Genomic DNA, 19,526 nt, shown 5'->3' on the forward strand with positions numbered 1-19,526 from the left:
GGGCAGTGATGACCTTGAAATAATTGTTTCTCTGATAAGAGATCCTCAGATTTGGAAATGAAAATGTCTTTAGGAACATATATAATATTATGAAATTCACAACAGGGTACTTCAATGTTATTATTCTTGCAGTGTTTTATTAATGGAGATTGGTGCTAAAATGTTTTAGATGTATATTGACTTTCTGACCACAAGACATCCATTTAGAATTTTATTGAAAGTAATTTACTCAATAATATTATAGTGTCCTGGAAGTTTCTATACTTCTGAAAAGTGAACACTTTTCTCCCTCCCCTCTATGAGAACTGAATCTAATATTGTGAAATGCAACAAAGAAGTATTCAACTTGGAGTTAAGAAATAAAATGGGCATACTATTTTTATCTTAGTTGGCTTTTTTAATACTCCTCTTTTAAATACGGTCTCTTGTTTTGGGAAAGGCATACTGTATGCTTGAATGAATTTGGGTTTCTCATGTGACAGACTGGTCCTCCTACCAAAAAAGAGGTTTCTATAATGGTTAGTAGCATGAAAACTATACCTGCCACGATAGCGCCATTGAAATAGGCATGTTAATAAAGATTAACATGCAAAAAAAGACAGGTTTAGGAAGACTCAGAAAGTAAAAGGTAAAATAGTGGGGAATGGAGAATTTCAATAAGAAAGAAAGAAGCAGCTTAAAAGATCAGAGAATGCAGATTTATGAGGAGAGATGAATATAGAACTGAGAAAGTTACACAATTATCTTCAATCTTTCTTTTTATAAACTATCAATCTTAGCAAACCTTGCCAGAGCCACTTTACTTAAATAAGATAGGTGAGTCTAACAAATCTCTCTTGTGCTAAAACTGGCCTACAAGGAAAGGTGAAAAAATCTAATTTTGTGAGTAATTGTAACACAATTAAAATTTCCCAGCCTTATCCAGCTGTGTATGTGAAAAGACTTAACTCCTGCCCTGTCCTTAAGTAACAAGAACAAAGTAGGCAGCATAATATTAGGAGCCCCACTATAACCATCAGGTAGGAAAAAGTTTTTCAAAGTGTTGTGCTTAGTTTCCCACAACAGAATCACCTGGGATATTCAGATGCAGAGTCCTAGATCCCAGCCTAGAACGGCCATGGCAGAATCTCTGGCGATGTAGCCTAGGAATCTGGATTTATAACTAAATTCTTCTCACATTCAAACTCTGAAGCTGAGGCCCACTGACCTAGTCTCTGGAACTAGCTCTGTCTTCTCTATCTTCAAATGCCACCTCTCTATTACCCCCTTCAGTTCAGCATTATGAATACACTCAAGTAAATATTTCAGTAATGTTAAGATTGAGATGCCTATTAAATATCAAACTGCTGAATTAGAAATTTAATAACTAAGTGTGTAGTTCATAGTTGGAGAGAGAAAGATGGATTTGTGACTCATCCAATACACATAAAATTTAAAGCCAAGTGACCAGATATTGATGATGAAGAAAAGACTATGGACAGAGCACTCTAGAATTCTAATATTTTGAGTCAGGGAACTGACTGAAGGAGGCAGCAAAGACAAGTGAGAAGGAATGGTAATAGAATAAGAGAAAAACCAAGGAAGAGAGAAAAACTTAAGGAAATGTTTCTGAACTTGTAGGTATTATAGGCACTGAAAAATCACTCTCATAGTGATGTCTCTAGAAATAAGTATATAAATGCAACTTCCACGTGTTACCATGGAAGATAAATCCCACTGAAGAACATTCATAGATTTTAAAAATTACAAAGCACACTGAGACTACTTGCATGAGAGACAGTCAGAAGATGGAGTAAGTGGGAAGATTCTCATCTAAGAAAGAATAAATAAAAGAGAAAAATAAATGAGGCTTTAAAGTAGGTTGATTTAAAACACCCAGAGATAAAAGAAGAAAATAAGAATAAGGGATTTAAGTAAAAGAGAATAAGCATGTTTCATTCCAAGCGGAAATCATAGAAACAAAAAAATAAGGTAATTGATGAAACGCAAGGTATGGGTTATACAGTAGAGTAGACACCACTGAACAGAGATTTAGTAAATTGGAAAAATTTAGGTGACAATTTAGAAATCAGCACAGAGAAATTAAGAGAAGAGATGTGAAAAAGAAGGTAAGAGATTGTGGTAGACTGACTTTTCAGATGGCACTCTGTGATCCACACTCGGTATTCACATCCTTAAAATAATCCCCTCCCAGGGCGCCTGGGTGGCGCAGTCGGTTGAGCGTCCGACTTCAGCCAGGTCACGATCTCAAGGTCCGCGAGCTCGAGCCCCGCGTCAGGCTCTGGGCTGATGGCTCAGAGCCTGGAGCCTGTTTCCGATTCTGTGTCTCCCTGTCTCTCTGCCCCTCCCCCGTTCATGCTCTGTCTCTCTCTGTCCCAAAAATAAATAAACGTTGAAAAAAAATTAAAAAAAAAATAATCCCCTCCCATTGACAGTGAGCTAGATCTCACTTTATTTATTTTTTTTATATGCACCTCTTTGTTTATTGCAGCATCATTTACAATAGTCAAGATATGGAAACAACCTAGTGTCCATCAATAGACAAATGGATAAAGAAGATATTTTTTATATACATATACATATATATATTATATTTTTTAATATACACAAATATACATAAATGGAATATTACACATAAAAAAGGATGTGGTCTTGCCATTTGAGACAACATGGCTGAGACCCAGGGGTATTATATTCAGTGAAATAAGTCAGAAAGGCATGGGAATAAAAAGCACGGCATAGAGAATATAGTCAACAATGTTTTAATAACATAATAATGTGTGGTAAGTGTAGCTTCACTTGTGGTGAGCATTGTACATGTGAAACTAATGTAACATCGTGTGTCTATTATACTCATATAAAAAAGATTTTTTAGGGGCACCTGAGTGGCTCAGTTGGTTGAGCATCTGACTCTTGATTTCAGCTCAGGTCATGATCCCAGGGCTGTGGGATGGAGCCCTGCATCGGGCTCCACGCTGTGTGGAGCCTGTTTAAGATTCTCTTTCTCAGCCCCTCTCCCTCTGCACCTCCCCCACTCGTGTGTGTGTGTGTGTGTGTGTGTGTGTGTGTGTGTGTGTATGGACACGCATGTGCTCTCTCTAAATAAAAAAATGTAAAAAACAATTTTAAGGGGAAAAAATAAAATGGTGTCCTGGAATACAAAGATGTGTTGTAGATAAAGTGAGGGAGATGGATGATGGTGATATTAAATACTAATTTTTAGAGACTGGAGCATTAATCTAGCAACATTTGCGAAGCTTATTTTTATTTGATGTTGCTTGCTGTTGCTGGCCTGTGTCATATATTCTTGTCATTAAATATAATATCTGAATGTAGGGAGGCTGGAGAGGCTTGGGAGTATTATACATACTGAACATCAAATGTGAGTTTGGGAATATCACTTAAAATCATATGTAATACAGTGTTTATATTTAAATATTATGTAAACTGATTTAGGAACTATAAGTGGCATTTAAATTTTATAAATAGAAACAATTTCAGATTATATGTGATTTTATAGCTTTTGATAAATGAGTGAATAAGATGGCATTTACAAATTTTTATGGCATTTTTATGGTATTTAAAAAGGTTAGTTTTTGTTGACTGAAATCTTGACCATCTCTGGATTCACATATCTTTCTAAATTTGTTCCTGGATTAGAATTGCAGCTCCTAATAGCAGTTTGTATCACCTGCTTAATCCCCCCCCCTTTTTTTTTTTACTTCTGTGGGGTTCTCCAGCCCACCTTCCCACGGCCTTCAGTGCCTACACCATCCTCTCTTCTCTCCCCCACTCCCTCTACGTCATTAGGGTGCTCATATCAGAGTGGTGTCCCTTCCACAGAGTTAAGGTGTCAGCCACCTTAACTTCGATTCATATGTGTAAAGACATTTTTAGTATATATCATTTTCTTGGCTAGTTTTTTTCTCAAAATAACACAGGAAGAAAAATCCTAAATGTTTTTTTATTACACTGTTTTTGGTTTACACCCTCAAAATTATTATATGATTAAAAGGTATTTGTACAGCAAAATTTTACTCCATTCATTTATTTAATCACTTGAAATATTGAGCATTTGCACGTTGTTCCTTATTTAAGTTTGTTATATAGCACTGTTCAATTTAAATAATTCATATGTGGTCTCTTGGTATGCTTTTAAAATTCACAGTGTTATCAGGAAAACAGTACATATTGAAAAATGCGATATTCCATATTGGGTTGTTCAATATAGGATTAGGTTTATAGGCAGTGTATTAGAAATTATCACTTTGTATTCCTCCTTCCCATTTATGATGGAAATAAAGTCTGTCCATTTTAGCTTTTCTATAACAACAGCTTTAAATATTACTTTAAATAAAACTTTAAATTTAAAAAAAGGCAACAACAAAATAATTCACCATAACCTGTAAATAATGGCAGCTCTTTTCCTGATTATTGAGATATTTATAAATGGTAATTTTGTCTCATCAAATATTCTTTTGTTTTTGGAGCACCAAGGCATTTTGGATTCTGAAGCTTTATAAGGACATGTTATTTGGGGAGTAATTGATGCTAACTTTATTGAGAACACCTATTTTATTTTACTAAGATAATACTTTTTTGACATGCAGGATTACAGTGACCCAGTTGATTCCAGTACACCACCCTTTACAAAAGAGGAAAAACGGAAATTTTGAAGGAGATGGAGTTTGTACTTCATAGTCTACTTTAAAAGGATACACTGTCTTCGTTTTCATTATACTTTCAGTACAGTTGACTTCTGAAATGTGGATTATAAACAAGTTTGAAGATTAAGAATTTGAAATGGGAATATATGATGAGAAAATACAGGTGCTAACTATTTGGTTCTTTTTCATCTATTAACAATTAGAGTTTTGACACCTCAAAGTTGCACACATTTGATTCTTCAACTTCTTCACTCTTTAACTTTCATCCCTTTCATCCTGGCCCTGCTTCTTCACCATGAGATAGAGCTCTTTGCCATTTGTTTCAAATGTAAGAGAAAACGATAGATAAGTTTTGTAACTGCTCTCTCCTCTGCCTTTAATTGCACCTGTTATGGGGAGTAACCATACTACCATGTCAGAGAATGAGGTGCCTTGCTCTTTCTCCTGGTCAGTCCATCTCCTGCATACTGGATTCATCCTCTTGTTTCTCACATGGGACTTTCAGTCTACCAGCTGTCAGCACAGACACCGATGTGAGGCTTAGACCCACAAACCGTGAGATCATGACCTGAGATGAATTCGGACATTAAACCAACGGAGCCACCCAGGCACCCCTGTTCCATACTTTTCTGTTTCCTTTTACGACTCTAATACTGGATCTCACTTTAGACTTACTCTTCACCAACAGATAATGGCAAAGGTGATGGGATATTACTTTCTTGATTAGGTAAAAAAGATGTCACTTCTGTGTTGCTAGGAGACTCTCTCCTGCTGACTTTGATGAAGCAAGTTGCCATGCTGCGATGTTAAGGGATCTGGTGGCAGAAAATGAGCAAGTTATCTTCTGATGGTTTCTATTTTCTCTATGTAGAAGTGAGGCCATCTCATAAGCGAGAGGACAAAGGAAGAAAGATAGTTACATTTCAGAAAAATGGAGAAAGATTGAAACAGTTCTTGAGATAAAGTTGATCTGAGATCTGAGATGTGTAGTAGGATTCCTCATCTTCACTGAGCATTCAGTGGTAACTGTCTCAGGCCCCTAAGGGATAGAGTGTCTCACAGAATGTTTAGCAAACAGCTTTTCAAAGATACTCATCTGCATTTAAAATATAAGTAGTTTGATCACTGAAACAGCATTTATGTGCAAATAGCCAGTTTTGATGGTCATAAAATTCCATGATTTAAATTTCACTTTGGATATGACCTTGGTAATCTCTGAAGAGATCTTTAACAAAGAGCAATGGATAGGGGCGCCTGGGTGGCTCAGTTGGTTGAGTGTCCGACTTCGGCTCAGGTCATGATCTCACGGCTTGTGAGTTCAAGCCCCACGTTGGGCTCTGTACTGACAGCTCAGGGCCTGGACCCTGCTTCGGATTCTGTGTCTCCCTCTGTCTCTGCTCCTCCCCCCACTTGTGCTCTATCTCTCTCAAAAATAAACATTAAAAAAATTTTTTTTTAAAGAACAATGGATAAAATGACAATTTAAGTTAGAGTATGTTATGATCCATTATTTCAGATTCAGGGTGGTAACTCTTAGATGTACCAGGTAGAATGGCCTTGCATGCACCATCTCAGAATAAATCCTCAAGCAGCAAGGGTCAATCAGTAACCTGTGAAAGGAACAAAAGGATGAAGCAGCATTCTCTCAGAGACCTGAAAAAGTGAACAATCAAAAAAGGGAAACTTGGTTCTCTGATCGTTTTGTGAAAGGATAACCATTGTTTTTAAAGCACTGCCAGCACTTTCCTTTCTAGAAAGTAGATATAAACGGATAGCATCAGGGAAGTCCCTTGGGAATTTCTACACGAGAAAAGATGAGGCTCTCATCTGATTTGTAAACGCCTCTCAGGAAAATGTTAAAAATACACAGGAGTACCAGTGAAAGTCTATATAGAAGATACCTATTAATGATAGCCAGAAAGGAAAGAAACATACTTCTTAAAAAAGCAATGGACCAGGAGGTAAGGGACCTAGATTCTAGTTGCAACACCCCTACCCCCATCTATGTAAGCCTGAACAAGTCTCCTCACAGCTGAGCCTCAGTTTTCTCCTCAGAGAATGAAAATGCTTCTGGTATATCTATGACTAGATTAGAATGCACTGTACTTCAGTAAAAGAGAAGCCCCAACTCAATTGGATCTTGCATGATTCTGACTTTTTTCTCAAGAGATAAGTTTTTCCATATGTACAATAAAGAAGTACACTTACTTTCCATAAGGAAAATAAAAAAGGTTACACCTAAAGCTTTACAGTTATACTCACTTTTCTAATTTTTTTCTGATGTAATGAATTATATTACTGTTATGTTTTTTCTTCATCTAAGATAGCTAAGATTGCTGTTAGCCTCCAGTTCCCCTTAATGAAATTTGCTTTCCTCCATATATCCTTTTGGGACATCTTCAAAACCCTCCCTTAAAGAATGCAACTTATGTATATACAAGGTACGGATAGTGATCCTTTATAATGTATTACTTTGTATCCTCTGAAATTTGTGATTTTTTTACATTTATTTTAAATTTAAGACAATAAATGTCCAGACTGTAGTCAAGTTTCAGTTTATGTTTTCCCATGATTTTGATTTTTTCCAGAAAGAACAAAATTATATGCATATCACCAACATTCATGTATCAGACTCAAAAGGCTGTTTTTCACTTAGTTCAAGCTTTTTTTCCCACCATTCAGTGTGTCATACACCGTTGCCACTGTTCTTTTCCAAATGTCTGATGTGTACTATGACTGACAACTACTTCTCTCTGGGTCTAATCAATTAGATCAATAGACCAAGTACAATAAAAGAGCCTCTGGGAACTTATAGGAGCAGTGATTTCCAGAAACGATATCCTTGGATGTAAGGAGGCTAACATTTAAACTATTCTCTCAGCTGTTCTGCAATTCTATTGGTAATGGTTAACCCAAGATGTCACTACAGTACTAATCTCCAGTTACAAGGACCCACCATAATAACACTGACTCTTCCTGATGAACACTGCAGTGCCCCCCAGATGTGACAGCTGATGTCTTTTAGGATAACCTCCCAGCTCTAACATATGATCACTCCTACCAGTGTTTTCATGGAAAGTTACACCAGTGTTTTGAAAGAGTACATATGGCCCTGTTTATCTATAAAGTCAGTTTTATAAAATTCAGTTTGCGTGTCTTAGTTACATTCTAACAACATACATGTATGTATGTATTTATATGTACAACATTTATTTGGTTTTGTAGCCTGACAACAGACAACAAATTTGACCAAAAACAAAAAAAAAAGGTTCATCTTCAAATGAGCAATTATGTGATAAAAAGTAAAAAAAATAAAAATAACAAAATGAGAGTGTCTACAAGATAACTATGGAATTTATAAAAATTATAAATCATTATGGCCCCTGTTAAACAAAAGGCTTGGATGAGCTTGTCACTGAAGGAACACTTCTTTCCAGGAATGGTTTTCCTAAAATCTGGTCTAAGCACGGGTTTCTACGATGTGAAAACATAATCCCATGAGGAGGTGCTATGTCATTCTCTAAAAGACTATTTAAATGTTTCACATGTTTGACCAGTGATGTGTCTAGTATATCTATATATATTTTTAAATACCAAAGTAATTAGTCTATTTCATAGAGCTGGCTCTATTCTTCTCTATGTAGGAGAGAACCTGAATCCTAATGATTTTAATTAAGGTATCTTGTAAACTTTTTCTGTGTGTTCTTTGATATAAACACTCCTTCATATTTCTTGAAATATTCCATTAGAAGATGTAGTTCCTGCTCCTACTTCCAACCCGCTGTAACTACTTACTTCTTCCTCTTTATCTTATCCACCCAAAGTTGAGCTGCACAATAACCAACTCTATTTGGGAGTCGCAGGACTGACTGTCATTTCAGGAAAAATCCACTGTGTGCTATGTGCCCGTGGCAAAATTACAATGAACGAGTTTCATGTTTCTTGATTTCTGCCCAGCTTTAATAGAGTTATTTTTCATCTGATAAATGCATGTTAGAGTACAGCATAATACAGTTAGGACAGTGCCCTTTGGGACAATGTGACTAGACATAAGTCACAAGGAAGGAATGGGGTTAAGACCACTGGCCTCAGACTCTGCTGGAGAAAGTGAAATTTATGTCAGTTCAGACAAATGCAGTCAGAAGCCCCCACCGCCCCAGCCCCCATTCCTGAAGAACTGAGCTGAAGGATATTTGCAGGAGAGGTCGACAAGAGTGAATGCTACTATCTCTTAAATCCTACACAGCCATTAAGAGAACTTCATCAAGTTATGCCTTCTGGGGAAATTCAGAAGTACAGAAAAATGATCATGTGGCTGGAAAGCTGAGAAATACTACTCTCTGAAGAAATCATAGGAATTGAGTTCCACATGTACTTACTGAGTAATGAAGCAGTGCATTTGTAAAATCTAACTTTTATACTTCAGTTATTGTTATGCAAACAGCTAAAATATTATTTACAAATAGTTACAGAGATTATAAATTATTTCCATCATTTTTATAGTAGAGTCCTCCAGATGATTTGAAAGGTGGGATCCAATAGCAAGACAAAGAAGAAAATACGTGTCTGTTTTAAGAATAATTCTCACAGTAGATTAAGAATTATATTAAAACATAGCAAAATGAACATTAGAACAAACAAAATGAACATTAGAAAATTAAAATATTGCCATAGTAATGATATTACAGAGATGTAAATGTCTGGATATAGGGGCAGGAGGAGGGTGAAGAACAAGGTCCAGTGGCCACTTGAAGAAACCCCTGCCTGGTCCCCCCTGCCTACAGTTAGATAGAGATTTGGAGACACTTGGTAGGCCCTTAAGTCAACACTTCCATTCCATTCTGTCTTAGTCCCTTCCTCCATCATTTGAAATTAATATCACTGGTCTAAGGCACTGCTCTGTCATAATTCTTTGAAAAATAAACCTCTACTAGGGGAGGACCACGCAATTAACAACTATTCTTACCTGGAGTAGAAAGTGCTCCAAGATACCAGTTAATCATTTGTCACCCAACCTCTCCTACCCCTAATCAAATAATACTTGGCACTTAAATGGCACTTACTAAGTGTAGTTAGCATACAATATCCTATTTAATACACAACTGTACAGTTGTATAATATATAACCTCCATTTTAAAAAGAGGAAATTGAGACTTAGAAAGATCAAGTAACTTGCCCTAAGTTACAGAGCTAGAAAGTGATCGTGTGTGGATTTGAACCCGATCACAATATCATGCTCTTAACTACTATGGTATTCTGTTAAAGGTTATCTAAAAATATGGCATTTTCCCCTTTATTTTAATTTTCTCTTTACTTCTCTCTTTAAGCTATTTTATTTTCTTCCAGGGAGAATAAAAATACTGTCTTGAATCAACAAGGCAAAGCAAGTAAGTTGCATATAATTTAAAACCACACCACATGTTAGTGGATTGATGGGCTTTAAAGCTAACTCACCATATTATGTACAGCATTCTTTGTATGGAGCATCTTTCCCAGTAACCCAGTGATTGGAGTTGGCTCTGTACAGTTATGCATAGTGCTTGAATTCCCCTCCAGGGTCCATCAGGAGTTGGGGCGTTACTATAGTGAAAGAAGAGCAGTAGAGTCTTGCTCTGTACATGTTGCTGTACAGGCTGGTGAGACACTCTTATTCTGTGTTCATTTTGTGCTCTTTTCCAAGGATCAGTAGTTAAGGGCTGCCTTAATCCATTGTGCACATTTAAATGAGGATGTGGACATTGCTTCAGGTCTGAACTAGGAATAAAATGATTCATGTCCTCACTGAACTTGGCATTTGCTTCGGTATAATTAAACATATTGATCTACGTTTAATACAGATACAGATACATTGCTGCATCATGTAAACGATTAGTTTTGCTTTGTTTTTGGTCCATGCAGCTGCAATTTTAATGGACACGAACATCTTAATAAATTGAAATCAAATGAGATTTGATTATGAGGACAGTCTTGATAGCCATTACGAGTAAAAAATTATTTAAATGGAAAGCACTAATAACGTTCACAATATAAATTTGCTAATTGTCACTCTGTGGCAAATATCATTGCAATAGCAGACACTTTACAGAGATGTTATCTAGGGAAAAAGCATTAGGAAATTTGATCTCAAAATAATAATTTACCATTAAATATTTTTTTCAAAGCTATTAAAATCCTTTATGCTGGGAAATATCAATGTTACTCTAAATGTGTCAGCATTTGTAAGTGCTTTGAAAATGAAGAATGCATTCATGGGCCAAGTAGGATCTTTCAAAATCCCCTTTTAAAGGGAAAAAATGGCTTTCTCTACCTTTTAAATTTGACTTTGTAAACAGTTTTTAAAAGATTCAGCAATAAACTTACCATAAAATATGACAGCCATATTATTATTAGTACTAATGGAAATATATGGGTTTTGATGTGTGAGCCATCATTTTATAAAAAGTGACTTTTTACAATTCATAAACTAGTCTCCATTCTTCAGATATAAGCATGTCTCCCTTTAGGTGTTGCATTTTTCCATATGAAAAAAATGTATGGTATCCAAAAATTTTATGGTTCCATAAACACTTTAGCTACACATTAAAAGAGAGAAACAAAATGTACACAGCCATTCAAATACTCCTAAATTTTCTGTGATGGTTTGTTTTTTGTTTGAGAGAGCAGCGGAAGATTGGATTATTTGGGGTCTTGATATATTGAACCCACTAACTCACACTTCCGCTTGATTTTGAATGTGTTAAGTGACTCATATTTGTTATTGCAAGATAGATGATAACCAATCAGTAATCAAAATTAGGAGTTCTGGATCTATTCCTTAGTTCATAACTCTCACGCTATGTGTCTTATCTAATTCCTTGATCTATTTAAAATAAAGACATTCATCTCATTCCCATCCTGAAGTAGTATAAGAAACTCATTTAGGAATGTCTAACTAAGAGGAGTTCAACACACAACTCCACTACAACTATCATTATGCCCAGGGTGCACAAACTTATCCTACAAACTATGTTTAAATGAAAGCTTTTCTGTCCCATTTCATTTCTTTGTAACTAATCAATGTAAATTGGATTGAGGGAACAATAGTAAAATCAATTCTACTCTTCACAGTTATGAAGATAAGATGTAATCTCTTTAATTTAATTTATTATAATATATTTTGCCTAATACATCCTGAATGCATTTATTCATTCATTGGACATTCATTGATGGCATACTAGGCAACAAGTTCTAGGAAATGGTATAGAAGCTACAATTCCATTATTATCCTCAAAAAGCTTCAATATACAGGCTAAGTACAATAACAGAAGAATATACAGGGCCCCAAAGGAAAACCCAGGAAAGTTACTTGAACGATGTGGGATATCAAAGGAAGGATTCTCAAAGTAGGCAATGCCTGACGAAGATTTGAAATGGGAGGAAGAGTCGTCTAGAAAAAGAAGCAGAGATGGGTAGTTAAGATAAATGGACCAATATGTGAAAAGTATGAGAGGCAGGGCAAACCAAAAGAAATTTGGTCTTAGTGTGATAATAGTGTGCAAAGACGGCCGCCATGACAGGAAATAAGAATGGAATTAGCCAAGACCTGAGGGTGGAAGACTTTGCCCTGCTAATGAATTTGGGTTTTATTTTAAGAGAAAAGAAAATAGCCGTATTAAAGAATTGTACAAGGGGAGAACATGATCAGATATGCTTTTTTTTTTTCAAGTTTTACCTCTGACATTATTATGAGGGATGGATGTGATAAGAGGATTGTATTGTAAGATACTATATGAGAAATAAGGACCTACCCCACGGCAGTGATGTGAACATGGAGAGTGGAGAAGACTTGGTGACCTTTCAGATGAACACAGTAAAGGAGGGAGGGCACAGGATGAGTTATTAATTTCTGGCTTGGGTGATCGTGGGGGATCTTGGTGTTATTCACAATGATAGGAAATACAGAAATAAGAGCAATTGTGATGGGAAGCACTGAGTGCTAATAGATAAATATAAGGTGTTTGTGGGATATCCCATGACTCCTAGGTAATTATAACTACATGACTGAGATTCAGGAGAAATATATGAAATTAAAATATGGATTTAGGAATCTTTGATATGTAGATTTGAATATAATCATCCAGGGATATTGTACAGAGAGGGAAATAAAAGTAGACACATAAATTCTAGAAAGTGCTAACCATTAAATACTACTCAGAGGAAGACCTAAAAGTAGAAACTGAGGAATGGCTTGAGAGATAAGAGGGAAGCTAGAAAGTAGTGGCTATCCAATGGAAATCAGTGAGGAGAATTCTCAAATTCAGAAAGAGACAAAATTAGATAAATGATGTAAATATTCATTGGTAAGAAGAAGATAACTTAATTATGTTCAACATATCATAAATGGGACAATAAGATGAGGATTGGAGTTGGTAGAGAAACAGATGAGAAACAAAAAAGATAATGATAAATGTGGATAATGCATTCCAGAATTTTTATAAGGCACTAGTCAGGGTATGATCTCCAATAAAACACGCAATCTTCAAGGTGTTAGGAGTGTGTGATGTTCAGTATATATATATATATATATATATATATATATATATATATATGCCTCTGATGTGCCAAAGAAGTAGACAGGTTTGTCCAAGTGCTTTAAATCTTGTTTATAAATTGGCTATATGAATCCTTTTGTATCACAATAGCCATTCCTGCATGTATGTACAAGTCATTTCACTAAGAAGTGAAAATATAGTGGAACCAGCAAGGTATTTGAGCTGTATAGCATCTGGTAATCAATTTGAAGGAGTTGATCTGCAGTTCTGGTCTCTTGCAAGCCCATCCATATTGTTCTTAAGTTCACAATGCTGGAAAAGTCTGTTTGAGATAGTATCTCCCCTGGGCATGTGAGGTCCTAGGGAGAAACCTGAGTGTTGGATAAATGAGCTCTGTTGAAGTCCATTCTAGAAGTGGCTAAGTTGACTAAGTGTGTCTTGCATGGGTGCCAAGAAGCAGTTAAATGCAAAAGAGAGAGACCAAAAATATCACTGTGTTGTTTCTATTTATTCAATATAATTTAAGTCTTTAGTAGCTTTTATGCCAGGCACCGCCCCCAGGTGCTAGGCTGGGCAGGAACTGCAATAAATACAGCAGTAAACAAAACAGACAAATACCTTTGTCTTTAAGGAGCTTACATTTCAAAGGGGAAAGGAGGAATCACAGTAAACAAAACAAATAAGTTAAATATATGATATGGAAACTGGTGAAAAACCTCTGGGGAAAAAGGTAAAGCAGGAAAGGGTATTGAAGTTTTTTGGGGGGAGAAGATGAAATAAATATTAAATAGGATAGTTAGTGAGGGCCTTCCTGAGAAAGTAACATTTGAGTAGAAGGCTAAAATGAAGGGATTAAGCCAGAGATACTCGTGGAAAGAGTGTTTCAGGCAAAGAAAAATGCAAAACAAATGGGGTGGGCAAGTGCCTGGCATCTTCTTGGCATGGCAAGGAGACCAATGTGGCTGAAGACAGACAAAAAAGAGGACAGTAGTGAGAGATGATATCAAGGAGAGAATGGGAGAAGAGAATATGGTAGAACCTGGGCCATTGTAAGAGTTGTGTTGAGCGATTTTGAACAGGAAAAACAAATTCTGGAGTTCATTGAGAAAAGACATCTTAAAATCTTAAAGAATAATGTATTATTTTCCTATCAATCTACCCTTTCTTTTGAAGGTGGTGCCTCTGCAAATGATTTCCCTGATCCTCCTGGTCTCACCATAGGAATCCTTCTTTCTCAAAGACTAGAGAAATTGACTGTGCATTTCTCTGAGAGTGAAGCTGTATCTTCAGAAGATACATCGAAGGCAGTCTTCGGTGCTGTCCAGAATGCTCAACAGTAAGAACAACGTGAACGTTTGAAAGAATCTTTTCCAGAGCTTAGAGAGAGAGAAATGCATTGAAATTACATTCTGTTTTGTTGTTGTTGTTGTTGTTGTTGTTGTTGTTGTTTTTAGCAAAACATTCACTAGAAACAATAAAGCTTTCACATGAGAAATTTTAACAGCCCAAGACCTTCACTCCTTTGTAAGTAAAACACTACTCAATAAATATCATCTCCTGAAACAGAACATAGGTTTTTGGGCAAAGAAAGAGAAAAGCCAAGGAAAAAATAAGCTTTCTGTAAATCTTGGGGTACCATCCATACTATTGGGGCACACTTTCTTGGATATTCCTGAAGTAGTCTTTTCAACTGGAGTTTATGTATCACATTGGTTCATAGAAGGAGTAAAGAATGAGTACAGCTAGGTAAAAAGGATTTGACTAACTCAATGGTGGCCTTAACTCAATGGTGGCCACTAACTCAATGGTGGCCTTTCCTACTGTATGATTTCATACAATATACAGTCACAGGCCTGAACACATGCGTTTTCATCTTGACTATGCTGTTAACTGGCATAACTGTTAAATAGTTACATTTACTATTTAAAGTAAATACTGTCTACCATTTACTGGATCTTAGTTTTCTTACCCGAATAGTAAGCAGTTGGATAGACAATAACTACAACTTTCCTTGTTAGGGAGATCTAGGACAATGAGCTGCCATAGAAAGAGTTGAAACTGAGTTATTTAACAAGCTCTATGCTCAGTAATTTATTAGAATTATTTTACCTAAAGATGTTAATTACACAGTATTGTACCTCTCATCATCTTTTTGTTCCCACAGACACTACAAAGAGACCACAGTACTTTTCCCTATTAAGCCAGTTAAAACTCAGGGTTGGCCAGAATTTATTTATTTATTTATTTATTTATTTATTTATTTATTTATTTATTTATTATTTTCTTGCTTGCTTATTATTTTGCATAGTGTCTTGGGTAATCATGACCAAATAATTGGAGATAGCACTCAAGTTGAAAACAGTTGGCTACCATCATTAGGGGAATGATTATCTGGAAGGCAACAGTTCCTTGTTGCCTGAGTAGAGCACTCACATCCTGTCAGCCAATTTCTCCCATCCCTAAACGGTTCTAATATGTTATCAGTTCCACCAGCATGAAGTAGCTGTTGGCACCCAGGGCATAACCAAAATGGACCAATTAGCTTTTCAGTAAAGAGGGCGAAAAAAGAGAATTCTTTTCCCTCCTTTATAAGCCTTGCTTCTATCCTGAGAGGAAAGCGTTCTGTAAAAGAAACAAACTCACTCAACAAGTAATCAATGACTTCTTGCTCTTTGTCCTCCCACCCATTCGCTTTCTTATTACTCAAATCTACAGGAGCTTAGATCAAAAAATATGTGTTTCAGTTCCAATGAAAGTCCTAATAATGTTATTAGATAACTGTGATGAATTTTAATCTGATGACAGCTTGTGACCCACAAATTGCTGTTTAAAATTAAAATGCATTCAAAATGAAACTGGCAAGACAGCTACACTATTAAACTTGCAATCTGCTGTGAAAAAACACCTATCAAAAGCACTATATTAAATATGAATACAATTAATTTCTATATAGCATCTTGCAATTGAAATATGAAAATGATAGCTCAACAATGCATTGCCTTATCAATTTCAAATTGGTTGAATATTTGTTTTTTCAACTTAAGAAGTCAAAGTAGAGGTGGACAGGCTTGTCTCTGGTAATACACCCTTTGGCAGAGCTCCAGGTATAATCTAGGGCTACAGACTTCTAGGTTTCCCCTTTGATCAACAAAATCCTCTACTTTCCTCATCCCAAATGTTCACCTACAATAAATTTAGAAATGTTTTCCACCTGCCTAGATTGAAGTTTATTTATAACTTTGAAGCTATAATTGTACAAGATATAATGTACAAGATACATTAAGTGTAATCTTTAGAATTTCTTATATATTAGTTTTCAAGAATGACTACACTGACATTTTTGATAGATCAGCTAAATCATTCTTAAACTTGGTAAGAACTGAGGCTTTTTCTTTAAATTTTTTTTTTTGGCAATGGATGTTTGTATCAGTGCTATCATTAAACATAATAATGTAAATAAAACTCAACCCAATGTGCATATTTTCATCCCAAATTTCAACATTAAACAACTGGACGTAGTAATAAAATGATTCAGTACAGCTGTTTGCAAATAACTTAATGACCAAGTCAAAGCTATTTGATAGTTTTTAAAAGGTGCCAAAGAACTATTGAAATTTTCACAATAAAGCATCATAATTATAACAATTAACATGTGTACTTAACTACAGCCTTAATATTCTCATGTATTACTTGTTGAAGAGGTTCACAATACATTAAAAAAGCACAAGCTAGAAATGAGGAAGTACCATATTTTACTTGCATTATTGCACACATAGGAAAGGAACTCACCCACTCTTTTTAAAAGATATCACAAGAATTGTGATTTTGCAGCCTTTATTTTTATTCATTATCCCTGGGATATAATACATGCTCAATAAATGTTAGGTGAAGCAATGAATGAGTATGTGTGATTGGGTGACAAGAGAACTCGGGGAAAATATCTAGTCTTTGGTTGCTACAGGACTACTGCATGGACAACTGCTGTCGCAGTAGGGTGCCCAAAAATCTCTCTGCCATATTCTATTTTGGTACATGTGTGTGTAAAAATGATAAAGGATTCAGTCCAGCAAGTCCTTGCATTACACAGAGACTGCATGTATCCAAAAAGCAGGATCTGTAGTGGCATTGCATATAAAATTCCCCAGGTACCCTCTAAGGTTTGCTCCCATATGAAATCTAATATTGGTTCTCATGTCAAATATGTTTATATTTGGGCGCAGTCTCACTGTCACTCTTGGCCGGTCCTCCCCAAATCTGTCCCAGGGACAGTGCCTACCCTGGGGTTGTCAGCCTTGAAACTGTGATTGGGTTTTTGTTTGGTGCCCTCGGACGCTGACCATGATGCTGAAAGAGAAGAGGGGGCCCTATTTTAAACCTTTCCTTCTTCTTATTGGCTTAGAAAATTCGAGTGACAAGAGCAGGGGCCAAAGGAGCCTGGAGCGGCATCATTAACGTGAACCATGTATTTCGATCTTTTGGGCGGAGATGTGGTCCTTCAGGTTACAGCCAATGCATCCCTGCGAGCTCTCGCTAAGCCCAGGGACCTTAGGATGTAGCCGCTGCAGTAGAAAAGGTTACATTCAGCAGGATGTCTTGTCTGTCTCCTGAAAAATTGGCAGTCAAGTGCATAGCCTAGAGACAGGATTAGGGAGGGTGTCTAGATGGAGGGGAAGCAAACCTGTGTTCATATTCAAAATGTTCACTACGATTCGTACCAGGTAAGGAAAAATCGAGAGCTGATTTTAGCTTAAGTTTTCCGCCTCAGTCTTCCAACAGGTGCACAACTCCCTCACCCCTTGCCTGTCCGTACTGTCCTGCTTTGCCTTTCTACAGCTTTCTTGGCGAGGCAAGCTTTTCCTAGAGTCCTCAAGCATGTGCAGTTTCCCATCTCATACACAGCTCCAGCTCTACGCCCCGCCACCCCTTACCTGCAGCGTGAAGATTAAGAAGCAGGCACAGCGCAGGGAGGCAGACTGCTGTCCGCATAGTGCTTGCATTGAGCGGTGGAGGGGGAACTCCGCCACGACCCCACTTCAGGCAAAGTGTTATTAGAAAGAGCCACCGCCAAGGGTCCTCTGGTCTCCGGGTTTCATTCTCAGGTCCTGGCTGGGCTCGCAGAGGTCTGTGGCGCCGACAGAAGCCAGCACCAGCTTCGCCTCCCGAAGAGAGGGCGAGAGGGAGGATGAGTAGGAGGCGGCTAGGAGGGGGGCGGAGCAGGGCAGGGGCGAGGCGCTCGGCGGCGGCTGCTGCTCGGCCTTCTGGAAGCCCGCAGCCGCCGCGGAGAAGGCGGGGTGGACTCCCGCGCCAGCCCCGGAGCCCTCCGCGCGGGGCCAGCGCAGAGCCAGCAGCAGCCAGACGCGCCGCGCCAACTGAGCATGCCCAGCGCTGGCCCTCGCGCCGCACGGAGTTTCAAAGTGGATTCCACTTCTCCGGGTCTTCGCGGCGGCTGCGAGGGGGGCTGGCTGCTCCGAGGGGGGCTGGCTCCTCCGAGGGGGGCGTCTAGCGGCGGTTCTTAGTGAGAGCCCGTCTAAGACCCGGGGCTGGGTGGGGAGGGATAAATTTGGGCCTGACCAGAGGAACCACAGGACCTTAAGACCCACCCTAGTCCCTCCTCTGCACGTGGACAGGGCTCGCTGCTGGCCCAAGGGTGCCCAGGGCTGCCCACACGAATAGAGAATTCGGTGGTATCTTACCCTTGCTGAGTTTGCGAGCACCGTGGGCTGCCTGGGGAAGCATTCCCAAAGCACCTGCTGGGGACCGTGCCTTGTGGGTGACTCCTTTCTGACAGCTTTCCTCTTTTCCTTTCCCTTTCCCCTTTCTCCAGCTCGATCCCTGTGTTTAAACTTTCTGTCGACTCAAGCCCAAAGTCTGTCCATGACCATAGTGAGAGAAAGAAGTGAGGTCATACTTTTAGACTAGTAGGATGTAATGTGTAATTGAGGTAATTATCTCTGGTCTTCATTTTCCTTTCTAAGGTGAAAGGTAATAGAATCAGCTCTGTAACTGGACTCCTCTGGTCCCGCTCGTGTCTCTAGGTAGCCTACAACAGTCTGCGCAATAGAGGTGACACCCCCCCCCCCCCATCTAAGACTTTGGAGGGTGAAGATCCTTATATTAGTCTAGTAAGTAATTACTCCTAATCATAAAACACGCCCGGCCAGTCTACTCTCCCTTAACCATCCCAGGAGCACTGACCTTTCTGCCCCTGTGTCTTCATGGGATGCCCTTGCCCCCTTCCCAGTTAACTTCCTCCTGCGTCACCACCACACTCAAACTTACAAAGGTCTAACCTTGGTCTCACTTCCAGAAAGCCCTGGCCCACCTCCAG

The 19,526-nt window shown here is 38.0% G+C and overlaps 1 protein-coding gene across 2 annotated transcripts in view; it reads right to left on the reverse strand.

Annotated features, from left to right (window-relative positions):
• PTPRR (protein tyrosine phosphatase receptor type R) overlaps positions 1 to 18,427 on the reverse strand; it is a 243,328-nt gene extending 224,901 nt beyond the window's left edge. Inside the window, exon 1 of one of the 2 annotated variants that reach the window (XM_019835222.3) lies at positions 18,127 to 18,427. In XM_019835222.3, the coding sequence (XP_019690781.1) occupies positions 18,127 to 18,184 (58 nt within the window). In that variant the 5' untranslated portion in view covers positions 18,185 to 18,427. Of the gene's footprint in view, positions 1 to 10,121; positions 10,228 to 18,126 lie in introns of those variants that run through there. The other variant, XM_045062069.1, reaches the window with a different exon arrangement.
• Between the last annotated feature and the right edge of the window lie 1,099 nt (positions 18,428 to 19,526).

The sequence above is a fragment of the Felis catus genome, chromosome B4 (genome assembly GCF_018350175.1).
Source record: "Felis catus isolate Fca126 chromosome B4, F.catus_Fca126_mat1.0, whole genome shotgun sequence".
NCBI classification, from domain to species: domain Eukaryota; kingdom Metazoa; phylum Chordata; class Mammalia; order Carnivora; family Felidae; genus Felis; species Felis catus.